Here is a 15,156-nt window from a genome sequence, read left to right on the forward strand (position 1 = left end):
ATGTTGCTGATGAGATTGGACCAAAACTGTATGCCAAAAGAAATTTTCAGTTATTTTCCAGAATTCTGATAAGAAGGTTTCAAGTCTCTGTTCCTTGATAAGAGCAATCTATCATTAGGAACCAGAAGGGAAATCATCATCCCTTCCTTTAAGTCTTGTATTATCTGTGGCTTGTGATGGGGTAAGATTTTCGGTGGCATCAGAATAGTAAAGCCTTCCAAATAGACTATTTGGGAGCAACCTGGGGATGGACTTCACACATTTGCAATAACCAAGTTTTTTTAAATAAAGAGCATCTTTGTTTTTTGGCTTTTAAATCAAGTTCCACAAACACAATGAGTAGTTTCCTACATTTAAAATTACTTCAGGCATGTAAATAGGCATCAAGAGATTTAGCATCATGTGGAAAAATATGGTACCAAGTGGATAAGAGGATGAAAGGATAAATATTTGCAGAGCTAGTCATGGGGAGTCATGGGCCAGCACTCTCTCTCTTCTATCTAAAAGACAATGTGTAAATCTTCCTCTGATGTCAACAGGAGTCCACTTACAGGAAGAGCAGCAAGCTCTTACCTGCCCCTCTCTTTGCCTCAGTTCAGATTCTCACATTGCTGCATGTTCCCAAGCGATCTCAGCACTTCCCAAGGGAGGCAATCCAGTTCTGCTACTCACCTGGAGCATCACTCAGTGCTACTTTTAGGACACAAAATGAATTTTTTTGTTGGCAGTAAAAACTACGATCCTTCATTTCTTCTTTCAGGAACATGCGCTGGAGGAAAGTTTCATTGGATTTCATTTTTAGAAACATCTAAAATGTAATTGTTAGGATAAATGGTTCTCATCCTGAGCTTCAAGTTGAAGCATACACAATTTAGAAAAGAAGGATACAGTAGTTTCAGATGTGACCTTGATTTTCAAGGCAATTTTTCCAGTTTACCATTCTTTTTTTATATCCCTGTCTGATGTACTACTAAACACTCAAACAATGACAGAAAAAAAAAAAAAAGATAAAAAAAACAAAACCTGAACATACATCAGATGAACTAAGTAAACTACCTGCTTTTCTACATCTTCTAATCCTTCTCAGTGGTATAAAATTAAATGCTATTTATAGCAACAAGAGGTTAAACTAAAGTTATAATAATAATATATAATAAGATTTCTTTTTAAGAGCTACAAATTGTGGGCACAGTGGAACTGAGGAGAGAAAAACCATAATCAAGGCCAAGAGATTTCTTCTTAAATTTCATATTGACACTATAATTAAATGTGGTAGAAAACTCTCTTAGACAAGTATATACAAGTATATTCCTTATAAAAGACAGAAATTTCTAAATAATCATATCTCATTTGCAAACAGATATATAATGACTGCAAGAAAGAAAAGTCTTCACAACCATCAACAAACAGACCCAGAAGTAATCTTATACTTGGTAAAGCCTGATTTTTTTTTTTCTTTTTCACTCTGACAAGTAAAAGCAGGATTAGGCTAAAATTTTGACTTACAGATTCTTTTACTTACCTGCAAAACACCAGGGAAACAGAGATTTACCCACTGAAATGCAAGGCTTAGTCACCTTTTTTGTCTTTATTAAAGTTGTTATTGGTTTTGCTTTACTTTTCCCTCTAGTTTTCATGTCTAGAAAAGAAAAGCTGCTTTTCCACTGTGGGGAAAAATGCTGAAAATAAGTTTGTTTCACTAAGTCTCACATCGAATGCAGGAGTAGGGAGCCCATAGGGATCTGTCGCTGTTTCAACAGGTGATATAACAAGAAATAAGTTGAAAAGATTTTATCTGTCCCTAAACTATTTTGTGGTCATTGGTAACACTTTCTGCAAGGAGATTTTCTTATTCATTAGGAGTCATCGGGATTTCCATTGGCCGACTTGAAATTACCAATCACCACCCGTATTTATTTTGAGAGAAACAAACAACAACAGAAGTCTGCTGTTGATGCCTGGAAGTGGTTTCAGATTAGCCAAAAGTTGGATGCAATTCACTTTTCTGAAATGCAAAGGAAGCCTCATGATGTACAATTTTTAACATGCCTGTTCTACAGTGTGTGTAAAAAGGAGTTGCTTAACACCAAAGATAAACGTTTCACCGAAATCAATCAGGATACCTCCGCTTTCTCTTGGAAAGCTCTATGGTCGGCAAGCCTGTTTGGCAGCTTTTCTGGAGATCATAAATCAAAAGATTCAGAATAATTTTCAGCATTTTTGTAGTGAGGCCACTCCCCAGGTCTCTGCCTCGCTGGGATGGTCCCTGGGATTAAACTGAGGTTAAGGGCATGAACAAACGAAGGCAGTCATGACATTCGCTGCTACTCTTTTTAGGGCCAAGAATTCACCAAAACCTCAGAATTTGGTAATTATTTTTTGACACATGGTTGTACACTCAGAAATACTGAATTACACCAGCACTCTTACTACCTCTAAAATGCAGATTATACCATTTGAATTGTAAAACACAAAGTTTACACAATTTCTTTTACACTCAAAAAATCCACATGGGCATTTATTATGATGATTCCACATTTGAGTCAACTTTGGACACTCCATGTACAATACAAAATTCTTTAGCTCTTGACAGCTTTACAAAGGAAATTTGCTATTCACGCTATGAGCAGGCATATGTATTAATTTGCCTTTCAAAGTGCGTGCAGTCCACTTTGCTGCTGATAATCTGCATAAAACTGGATTAAGGAATCGGGAATTCTTGGTGTCACGACTGTCAGTGCATACCGAAAATGCCGTCCCATGATATACTCGGCATTTATGTCTTCCTGAAGAGCTAGCAGGGCTGCTTCTCTACAGACTGCGGTTATCTGTAAAGAAACAAACACAAATTGCACCATATTATTATTATGAAATGTCCAAGTTGAAATAAAGAAGGCAAGCACAAGAATATCAACATGCTCTGAATGCCAGATACTTACAAGGACAGAATTTCTCCAATACTTTTTTTTTTTTTTTTTTTTTAAAGTAAATGAAACTGTGGGTGATTAGCACTTCCCAGAAATGTGATAAAGCTCCAAATTCAAACAAACCACAGTAACTTTACATTTCATAGCAGAGTACGTTGCAAATTACTTTAACTTGATAATCATATTACCTTGCCTTAAACTCATTGCAACACCTGATAAATTAAAACCCCAACTAGCAGCAATACATTTTTCTGTCCCCAAAGCACAAGAGCAGATATTCCCAGGCTCCGTGGGTACTTTTCCTTTTAAACTTTAAGCTGGGAAAGAAGTAAAAACAATTAATTCAGCAAGGAAGGCTCGAAGGAGAGGGGTGCGTGGAAGGGGAGGAGGGTTAAGGTCTCATACCCTGAAATGTGTTTTTAAGCTCTCCGGACTTCAGACAGCGGAAACAGACTGATGCCAGTGTCATTCTAAAGACACATTACTGTGGTGAAAAGAGCTTGTGGAATGAAAAGAGATATTGTGATTTCCAGTGCAACAGGGAAAACAGTGATTGATATTGACTGCTCCCTTATATCTGTAAATGAAAGAGCCAGCTGAAACACATTTGTCCAGCTATTCAGCATATTTTCTCTGTTTGTTCACTTACTGAAAAGAGTTCCCCTGCTTATGCTGTGCTAATGGTTGCCAAAGCCGTTTAGTAGCTTTTTAGAGGATTTAGCAGCATGTTTAGGAAGCTTTCACAAGAAAACATGCATGGATTTAGATGGCTTTGTCAAGTTACAACAATATTACTTTTAGTTCCGAGCTGCTCTAATGAGCAGTGAAGCTAAACACTCCTGTTATGCATTTTAATGCTTTTCAGGACATTAGAGACAGATAAAGGTGGAAGCAGAGCTGGGACTTAGTGCACCAGCTTCTTACAGAGAGGCAACGCATCCTTCTACACAGTAATGCAGGTGCTTCGGTCCTTCTGTTCAGGTTTTTCAGAAAGTAAATGGTGTGACTATTTCCTACTCACTAACACAAATACAAAGCTACTCGAAGAAGAAGGAAAAAAAAAAAAAAAAAAAAAGGAAAAAAATAAAAACCAAAACAAAGCTTGCACACAAAAAAGCAGAGCAGCCCTCCCATCCCAGTTTAAAACCAAACTCTGAAATCTTTCAGAAGGGAGAAGAGTGGGAGAAAAACAGATCCCAAACATCGAGGACTGCAAAGCTGTGCTGATCCTTGCAGGAGGGGTCCATTTTCCCTCCACAAACACAGCACTAAAGGCACATTTTCCACAATATGAAGAGGACCTTCTGTGGGTTTTCATATGCAATATTGAAAAAGCCCAGAACGCAGCACAGCAGGTTTTGTCCATTATGCCTGCTTGCAGAGACCACCACCTATCTGCAGCATCAAAACGATGGCACAGGGTATTACTGCAGCACAAGATGTTCAGTTGGTGGGCGCTGATACATTTCACTGAAGGAGAAGCTGAAGGAAAGGCTGTCAGATCCAAAAAAGAAGGAACACCAGCCAGTCCTATCTCTTCCCGTTTCATTTGTACAGTGAGACTCTTAGGAGGAATTTGCCCATAAGCCAATACTGCAGAGGATGATTGGATGTTTCCTCTGTGCTCTGCCAAGAGTATCAGCAACCGTGACCATAATTAACCTCCACAGGATTTTTTCTTTTAATTGAATTCTTCAAGTCTGAAACACAAGTTCTGTGATAACTGAAAATTACTAGACATGAGAAAACACCAGAAAAGTGATATTCTTTTCTTTGTTATTCAGGAGTATTTAAGGGAAGAGGAAGAATTTTAAGGCATCAATTATCATTCTCTCCTTTCCTGGCTGCACTCAGAATTTTTGTGGACTACATCTTTCATATATTATTCAGTAATGAAAGGCAGGCAGTATGGCACAATATTGGAAATTTGGGCCCTTGCGTCTGATCACAGCAGTCCCATGGCACTGTTTCCATTCCTTTGCTAATCAAGGAGATGAGGTTTCTTAGGTAAGAGCTTGAACAAAGCAGGTTTAATTATTTTTCTTCATTCAAATATGCAACCTCTGAAAAGAAAAACAAATCCTCACAAGTATTTTCACTAGCTAGTAAAGCTAAATCACCTGTGGGAAGCAAACACAAGTTTGCCGTTGTCTAGCCAAATGGAAATGGGACTGAATTTACCTGGTGAAGTCTGCTGTATCACTGGGCTGAGGCCCATGGTTTTTAATAGACATTTTTTGTCACGGTCACATCAAGACATTTCATCCCAGAACAAGCAAGAAAAGGGTTTTAAACTCTCATTTCTGCCTGGATTAAAACACAATGTAAGTCAGGTCAAGCGAGATAAAGAGGAAAGGTAGCAGAAGGTACTGGCTGGGACTGACCCTCAGCTGTGCAGCAGGATATGTGGCCTTTCCAGGCTTAGCGTCGCTCCAAAACCAAGCGTTCCACCTAGATCACCAGGTTTAAAACCTCACAATAAATTTATCCTCAGTGAATTCATCCAATTACTTTCTTAAATCAGCTCTCCTTTTGGCTTCCACAACATCCTGTAATAAGTGCCACGGTCTAATCATGCCCTGTATGAAAAAGCACTTCTGTTTGTCTTGAAGCGGGTAATTTCAACAAGTATCTCCTAGTTCCTGTCCTCTGAGAACAGTGATTCATCTGCTGTTCCCTGCTCACCTTCCCCATATCATCGATGGTTTTATAGCCTTTTATCTCATCCCCTCTCAGTCAAGTCTTTGCAGGCTGAGGAGCCCTGGGTGATTCAGTCCCTGCAGAGCCCATCCATGCCTCAGACCAGCTGCCACGGCTCCTCTGGCTCTGCCCTAGCCCTTTGTGGCTAGAAGGAGCCGTGCCACAGGGCTTCTGGGTTGCACTGAGATGATTTTTCCAGAAAAACTGTCCACAACGCCTCCACTATTTTTTACCAAGCAACGATGTCTAATTTAGATCTTATACTTGTGAATCCGAAGCCTGGCTGACTTTCTTTTCTCTTCACAGCATGACTAGCATCTGCCTGCCTTTGTAAGTGCACACCGTGAAGCACCATTACTTACCTGCCGGTTTTAAAATAATCCTTCATTATTTTCAAATCCAAATCCAAAGAACCACCATTTTTACCTTTTTAGTATAAAAAGACTTTCGGACCTCAGGGTGCTGTAAAAAATAGAAATGATGTCCTAGTGCTGCTGCAAAGGAAAAATTGCACCTCAAAGCCCTGAAGGCCAAAATAGATATTCTTGACTGCATCTGAATATGGAGTGGCTTTCACCGCTGGCTGTTAGAGCAGTAATGAAGATGTTAAGTGAATGTCAGAAACAACACTGATTAAACAGCAACAGACCAGGCAGCAGGTAATTAAGTAATAACTACTGAGGTGTGGGGTGTAATTGCAGAGATGAATAGGCAGCCAGGTGTGGCTGAATACTGTTGAATCTCTGAATGCCATAATATACCCTATTTTGATTGTTAATATTATTACCAATGAAAATTTAACAAACACGATTCTCATTTTCAGCACAATGTGAGCAAATTACCGACCCATGCATTAGTCTGCTATCTGGAATCCTCTCTTAGCATGGAAATAATTTGCAATCCATGTTTAAAAAGCAGATCATCAAGGTTTTTTTGGTTAACAACAGGAGTTGAACATAAGGAACAATCTGTCATCTGAGTGAGTGCTTCCAAGATCAGAAACTAAACAGCTAAAGTAGAGTCCTGCTTCAGAGTCAAAAAGGGGTCTGTGTCAAGTTATGCTGGGAGGAAGGGAGAGCTCCAGCACACCATCCAAACCACACACCCCCATCAGCAACCAGCAAAGCCCCACACAAGCTCACAGCTATGGTCCAAATAACACTGAGTACCAAAAAGAAATGGATTTACACCGAGTTATTCTCTCCTCCCCATTTCACCCCTGGCAACAATAAAATGCCCAGTGCCAGCCACAGCTCCCTGAATAAGCAGCTTTCAGCATAACCCATCTTTCTCCTGCTGCCTGATTCAGCCGGGCTGACTCTCCCCCCTCCTGGCATTAAGCACCAACTGTTTCTAGGGGACTGAAAGTCCTTTTCAGCTTCTTTGTGTTTAAAGTGCTCTAAATAGCTTTAAAGAATCTTAAAAAAAAAAAAAAAAGAGAGAGAGAGAGAGAAAGAAAAAGAAAAAAAAAAAAAGAAATGAGCTTCTGTGTTAAAGCCTTAGGTACTTTCAAGAAAGTGGTTTTGTTCGTGCAGGGTCTGTGGGGAACACCTGTGAATGTCGGCTTTAATTGGGCTGCAGCTGGTGTCGATTGTGTGTGCAGTCACTGGCAGACACTGCCTGGCTGTACATTGTGTTTCATTTTCCTTTTTCCTTCCTTTTTAACTCGCTCCTCCACCCCGCCAGTTAAAGTTGTAAGGGGCTGTGTGTAAGAGGGATTAGGAGCCCGCCAACAGAATAGTACCCTGTGGTTTGTGAATAGCGCGAATTGTGGCGCTTCCTGGCTGCAAGCTACCTGCGAGCCTGCGTGCCGGTGGGGTGCGTGCCGGCGAGGCCGAGCGGGTTAGCTCTCCCCTCTGCTACGGGGAGAGAAAGGGGTCCTGCACGGCCTTTTGACTAGATGTGAATGGCTCCCGGGTCAGGACATCTGTTTCTCACTCGAGCAAATTGCTGCCTGTGTCAGACGTCCCGCTCAACCCAAGCCCAAAGCTGCTGGGAGCAACAGCCTTGTCCCACACCAAACTGGGGACGTCAAGGGGGCTCTTAGGGCCCAGGGATTAGGACCTGACTTAGAAAAGAGATGGCCATGGAAGCCTTTCCAAAGCAAGAGCAGAAAATCAACCAGGCAGAAACTAAAAAGGAGCAGTAGGGGAAGACTGCTGCCCCTACTCTAAAGCTGCCCTAAGTACCTCGGCTCAGCTTGGTGCCAGCAGCTCACAGCCTCTGCAAGGGATGGGCTCCGGGCAGTGCTGGGCATGGATGGCACCTACCCCTGCGTGTGCTTCCACAAGGTGATCGACAGCCCCAGCAGGTCTCTCCGTGGTGGGGAGTGACCCCTGGGACATGGCGTCCCCTCTCTGCCCCTTCCCCTTTGTGCCTGCATTGCCACAGGGCTGTCCCGTCCCTGATCTGGGTCAAATCACCAGACCGTTAGAAAACCAAACCAGAAAAACCAACACCAGTTCACCTCTGTATTACTGAACTTCACCCTGTTTCAGCACCACCCCCCCACTTCCAACAGGCAAGGCAGCCTGCTGCGGGTATCGCAGCGCGACGCTGGCTGGGCAAGGGAGGTGCGCTGCAGATAGTGCTTTTGTACATGGTACTGCTTTTGAAAATAAATTTTTTGGAAATAAAAATACTCTTTGGAGACAGCACAATTACCATTTTCTTCTTGAAAACAGCCTTAAATTGAGAGGATCATAAGTCGTGAGAGGTGGACCTTTTGATGCATTTCAAAAAGGCTTCAATTTAGTATTTCTCTCAAGAATCAATTTTCCTGTTGCACATATTCAAAAAAATATGGAAATACATGATAACGTGCCTTTTTTCTCTTCTCTGAGAAGAGAAAGTCTTACAGGCTACTACAAATCTCGTTCTGCCCAGGAGAAAAAGTTTCCAATACTAGGAAATAATCGATTACTCTGCAATAAATTTTCATCTAATCTTTGACCAAGATAGAATTGACCCTATATGTGTACCTCTTCCTTCCACCCACATCTGTGATCTGCAGATGTAAATCAAATGGATTCTATATTTGGCCATCCTGCTAATGGAAAACAATCTCTTCTAAACAGAAGACAATTATAGTGTATTAGCTTTTCATAGAGTCCCTATTCATTCCTCAGACTCACGTGCTGCCCCTATTGCTGGAATTTTGGAGGGAATTTACTGAATATCCCATGTCACTTTACATGGCTTGTAACAGCAATGCTAAAAAAAAAACAAGTGTGCAAAGCACTCACAGGCCATGTAAGTGCCTCAGTGAGATAGATGCTTCTTTGATTTCAAAGCAGCTACGTTTTAAAACATTACTTTTCCTGAAGTTAAAGCATATACACGTAGTCTGGTTCTGTATTCGTGAACACTGCCGTGGAACAGATGAATTCCTATTTGTATTGAAACCATCCTATGCAACAAAATACTATAATTAAACATTTTTTTCTAAAAAGATGGACTTCCTTCTTCCTTGTTTATTAAAGAGACATTCAATATGAGCTGACATTGGATAATCTACTTTAAAACATGTCTGTAGTAATGAAGAAGCAAGCACCTTTGCAATTCTTAAATAAAGAGGGCAGGTATTTTGTGTATCTTGTGTCTATGATCCAACAAACTGAGCAAACAATCTCTACTATTCCTGATTTCTTTCATGAGAGGTTGTTAAGGAAATGTAATTGAAAAAAAAATCTCCTTTAATATCTGTAGGCGACCTTAGTTTAGAACAGACAGGCTCGAGTCTTCATTTAGTATTTTATCTACAGTTTGCTTATTTATGTAATTTTGCAGATTGATCGATGCATTTGTGACCATGCATGTGTGTGCCCAGAACGTACACAAGGTGCCACACAGGGACACAAAGCGGCCGTGCCACCTGAATACACCTGGCCTGACCAGGACGATGGGTCCTGCTCAGATCTTCCTGTGGTGGCCACAACTCCCCTGGGAGGCTGCAACAGAGACCGTGTCCTCCTCCGGGTTTCAGCCAGGAGGTCCAGGCTTCAGGTTCACCTCATCTACCTGCTGTGGTCCCCTGCTGTCACAGAGCCTGGCACGTTGGTGAGGGACTGAGCCAGACAAGTGGTCCTTTGCTCTCGTGGGACGCACTGAATGGCCACAAAACGCTGCATGTAACAGCTCTCACAGGACCAAAAGCACAGCAGGGGCTGTGCCTGGGCAGCAGACAGTATCACGTGTATCAGTAGCTCTTATTATTCAATAAAGCTTAAACACACCCAGAGAAGAGAAGGAAGAGATGAGGTATGTAGCCAAAATTAAGCATATGTATCATAACTATAGCACATGATGACAGCTAGAGAGAATAAACTGGAGCCTTCAGTGGTACATGCTAAGTGTCATCATACATACCTCTACTCATCCCGACATGTTCTAACAGAGCAAAACTTCGAATCCATCTGTAAGCTTTCTTTTTTCTTCTTTCCACTCTCTTAAAAAATATTACTAGATGTGGTATCCTTCCAAGCAATATATAAAACATGTAAATTCCAATTTAACTTTTGTAACTACAAGCCCAAAACGCAGCTAGTTTCCAAAACGTACTATGTCGATATGGATCCCATCACTTTGGCAGAGACATGGCATAGCTACACCTTTCACAAAGGAATTCCGTAACAAAACGAGTTTTTACATGCTGGGACTAAATATTTTTAAACAGCACTCTCTGCCAACTTCAAGTTTCAGCTATATTTGTGCAACTGAAAAAAAAAAAATCACACACATGTTTCTATACAAGATTAAGCTGCATTTCTGGTTAACCTCAGAATTATTTCATTTTTATATAAACATTTAATGAGAAAGTTTAACTTCTTCCCTTCAATGAGGAAAAGGAAGCCAAGCCACTAGAAAAACAGAGACTTTCTATATGTACAAATACATGTGTGTGTGCATGTGTGTTCATTTTAATTAAAAGTAATTAACAGAATACTGTGTTCTCACTCAGAGTACGCTGTTACTACAGGGGACCTGTACATACAGCCAGTGCTATTTTGCTGAATGCCACTAGCAAGACAGATTGAATTATGCAACTAAAAATTTAAAAACTAAAAGGGTTGGAGGAGACAGACCATTAGCTGCACGTCATAGGTTTCTCTCTAGAAAACAGAAGGAAAAACAACAAAACTGATTTGGCAGCTTCTACTTTATGAAACCTACCACAGTAGGGGCATTAATTAGTTGTTTTGTTTGCTTGCCCTCCTTTCAGATGTTGAGTTACACAGATATGAGTTTGGAAGATACATTCAACATGTTCCTGATTTCTTGCATTGAAAAATAGTTCATGCTTTTGCTTCTCAAGCCAGCAATTCCTTTCTCAGGCTTAACGTGGGAGAGCAGAGAGGCCTTAGATAGGAGCTATGAAAACAAAGCAAATAAATGCACTTCTGCAAAGGGAATCGGGAGCAGTGCCCTCCCTTCCCTAAAAATATTTTTCTCACCAGTAGAACCCAGCCAGTCTAGAACTGTCTTTCAACTCATTTCAGCTCCAGCTGCGTTTCTATTACATTATGCCACCATTAAATGACGGCTACAGCTCTAAACGTCCAAATCCACTGAGCAAAAAGTAAAGGAAAAAAATTAGTTTTTTGGGGGGGGCTTTTAAACTTCCCCTTTCATCCTGTCTTTAGACCTTCCACCATGGCAAACATTGTCTTTGTCTGGCAGGTTAACAGCAATTGTACTTGTAGTTACCTATGTATGAGATATAGTATACAATAAAGTAAATGCAAACAAACTCATCTAAAAATAATGGCCAGAAACTCTAGGAAATCTTCTGAGTCTTACTGTTTCTAGCAGTTGGATAGAAAGCATAAAAATCATATGATATTGAGAATAAAAGAGAATGTAATACCTTTTTTTTGACTGCAAGACGAATAATGTCCTTAATGGACGCTCCCTTGCTTTTTCATTTATTGGGTCTTAGTTCCTAAAAGGTGCGAGATGTCTCACATGGAGTATCTATTTCCTTAGCAGAGTGCTAGAGGAATTTCAGGCTGTTTCTAAGTTTACCTCTTGGAGCTTCCCATGGTACCCAGCTGCTCATGTTTCCCAAGAAAACGGGAGGACTGCATGCCTGTTTTCTAGGGAGGCAGAATATGACGGGGAGTGCAGTTAGCCCTAGGAAGCAATGCTCTCAGCCAACGCTAGATCCCTCCCTGCAAGGTTATTACTCCTTAAGGAAGAAGCAGAAAGGCTGGTAAAGAACTTTAAGTTTTAAGTCAACTCTTGCTTGTGCAAGAAAAGCGAAGAATTAGCAAGAAAAAACAATGACATAAATAAGTGAAACAAGAATAGCAAGGGAGGAAGGATATTTTGAGTTATTCAGACATAAACCATTTAATACAATTCTGTTGGCAATAACAGTGCATTTGCTAACTACTTCTAATTTCAGTAAAAAAAATTGAGCAATTTATCTCAGGTATATCATTTCTGTGTCAACTTAATCACTGAGCATGTGTGGTGAGGGATTCATAACGCCATCCAAAAGCAGGAGCTCTCTCCCAAGTGGCACAGCTTGTCCCCAGTGTGGTGGGCACCTCACACGCTGGGAACAAGCCAAAGGACTGAGTGAGGCAACATGAGGTAAAATGCTCATCTCTAAGAACCTGTAGCTGCCACTTAACGTCCGTTAAAAGGTATGAGTGACCAGATCAAAATGGCATCTGCTTTTGCATTGTTAACATTAAAACATCTCATCTGAGTGCTCTCCTGTGGCTGAAAAAAATGAATCCATGTCACATCTGAAAGTCACTTCAGTATTCTGGGTAACCAGATCTGCTACTCCTAAGATGACAGATCTGACTTAGCAAATTCCTTCATTTCTTCTCCTTCATACTCACTCACAAAACCCTCCTCAGTTTGTGCCACGTTATTACAAAAACCTCCCTGGTCTCTTAGGTTTTCTCCCTCTCCCTCTAAAAGAGAGAGTGTTTTAACTCCTGTCTGAATACAGTGAAAGATGAAGAGGCTCAAAAGAGTGAAAACAGCACATACAGGATGCTAGCACAGAAGCACTGGTTTGCATACTAAACAAAAACCAAAACGCTATTTTCTCTACTCTGAAATTATTCAGCATTCTAAAGCTCAGGATATGCTCTTAGCGTTTCTTAATTGATAATAAATGAAATACATTTCATGTTATCTGGAAGACTTTGTAATACTAATGATCTGCTTTGTCTGGTATGAGATAGTCCTAAAGATGTGAGGTGTCAAGGGGAAGTTGGATTTTGTTGATGCCTTTTTCTCATGGGGGATTTTTCCCACACAACTACCTCACCAGCCCAGATTGGTGAAGATGCTTGTTTTAGGCAGAAGCAGAGATATGAAGTGCCTAACCTGCTTGTTTGCAGGCTGCATCAGGAAGTGCTGGCTGCACAGTGCAGCTGTAACGCACAAAGTTGTGCCTGTGCATCTGCGACTTACCAAGTGTGGTAACGACTTACAAAACAAATCTCTCACCCAGCAAGATGTGGTGTGGATGTGGAGTCGCAGCGACCTTCTCCAGCACTGAAGTCATTTTCTCTCCCCACAGACAGGGAAGAGCAGCCGTAGCACCACAGAGCCCTAGGACAGCACAGGACTCTCATTCTCCTTCATTAAATGCTATTCCACTAAACTAAAGCCCACAAGTAACTCATATCATATCCATAATCCCATGTATGCCACAGGTTTCACCTCTTTCGATATTTCACTCAGCTGTGGATCATTCAAAACCCCATGGAAGAAATATTTCGGCATTCATACTCTTTTTTTTTTTTTTAATGAGGACCTTCCACCCTCAGTGGACACGGTACTCAAACCGCGCTGCCAAATATTATATGATGTCCTTTCCAGAGTTAATTTTTAATTTCCTGACTCTACCGCATGAGAAATTTTCAAATTGCCTTGGCAGTCACTTGGCAGCATGTGCAGACCTAATTGCAGAAGTGAATGCAGTGTCAGCCCAAATGCAAACCTCCGGACCAACTGAAGAATTTCTGCAAAATTAGTTAGTTGGTTAAATTAAGTTCCAGTAAGCATCGCCGTCCAAAAACCCAATCGCAAATATAAGGTGAAGGGTACAAACATTTCTTGCCCCAGTCTGCCATGTAGTAAGGGGAAACAGGTGTCTTAAACACATCGCTCAAAAATCTGACGATTTTCCATTTTCATGTTTTAATGCCACATTTCCAAACCCAGAGATGCTGTGCATGGCTATAAATCTTGGCACCCCCTCCATTACAGCAGAATTTCCCCTGGTATTCAGTTTTCTTTGCTTTACCTTAAGTCACCCTAATCATGTTGACATCTACTATCGATGATTATATTAGCTCTAAAAGATCCTTAAACAAATGGAAAGGACTGACTTCCACTCCTAAAGTTCTGCTTCCAATTTTCTAAAGGAAATTAAATAATGTATAAATCAAATGCTGGGCGCAGGCCCAGGCAGCTGAACATCGCTTTGTCCTTTCAAAGTGAAGAGGAAGTGTCTGCTACAGAAGGGACAAGCCAAGAGAAATAAAGCTTAACCTCAGCTCCATGTGAAAGTGATTTGGGATAATCGAGGGAATCTGCAAAGAGGTTAAAACTGGGACCACATACTAACAGGAGAACTTTACATGGTGATCAAAAATCCATCAGGAGCTGACCTTCACCTGGGGGAGCCGTGCGGCCCCGGCAGCTTGTTACGCTGGAGTGGAGCATGAAGGGCAGGAGGAAGAGGAGATGAGCAGGAAGGGGAAATCTATTTATAGCCAGTGTTTGTCATGTCATGGTAATCTTATCAATTTTTTCAGGTTGCAGGATTCATAAATAAGTACTGCCTGACAACTTTACAGCAAGTCAGCTATGCAGTAAATGTGCATGCTGCTTTCCAGCTCTTCTTTCACTAAATACGTACTACTAGGGCTATTAAGGCAGCCACCAAGGGACTTCTTAATTTATGTACTAGTGATGGACTGCTGATCCTTCTCTTTAACACAGTATATATCTAGCAGGGGGAAAAACAGTAAAAATGTGCTAGATATTTTCCTGGTATTATTTGCTAAGCAAGAGATTGCTATAATTGCCACAAGGCATTTCATAAAACTATTGGGAACAGATGTATTTCGTAATATGATTTCTCTATTAAAAGAAGATCCTGATCAAGTTTACATGGTTTCAGCAAGAGTTTACGCTGACATTTTTGTACTCATAGAAGAGTGGTTTTGAAATCCGAGATCAGCCCTGGACTTCATAATTAGGGTCAGCATAACCCTATTCACATAACCCTGACTCTGATGGAGGGAAAAAGATGTGACATTCAGCTGTTAATGCTACAACTACATACGTTCTTGGCTGTTTACAAAATCTTCCTCTCCCTACCTTCAAAGGCTAAAGAATATTTAAATGTCATGCAAATGGCCCTTAAAAATAGTCTAATACCTACACTTTCCTGAGAAACCAGCAAAATTATTTTCAGTGCTGTCATTTAGCAGTTGTTTGGTCTGTCACAACAGTAATTGGGCAGCTGGCAAAACAGGGATAGCCACATAAC

At 40.9% G+C, this 15,156-nt stretch overlaps 1 protein-coding gene across 1 annotated transcript in view; it reads right to left on the minus strand.

Moving 5' to 3' along the window:
* Positions 1 to 2,515: 2,515 nt before the first annotated feature.
* Positions 2,516 to 15,156, minus strand: part of AFG2A (AFG2 AAA ATPase homolog A) — a 190,393-nt gene continuing 177,752 nt past the window's right edge. Inside the window, exon 16 of the mRNA XM_084286096.1 lies at positions 2,516 to 2,828. Coding sequence (XP_084142222.1) covers positions 2,652 to 2,828 — 177 coding nt within the window. The 3' untranslated portion in view covers positions 2,516 to 2,651. The remainder of the gene's footprint in view (positions 2,829 to 15,156) is intronic.

The sequence above is a fragment of the Netta rufina genome (assembly GCF_964035555.1).
Source record: "Netta rufina genome assembly, chromosome: 4".
NCBI lineage: Eukaryota > Metazoa > Chordata > Aves > Anseriformes > Anatidae > Netta > Netta rufina.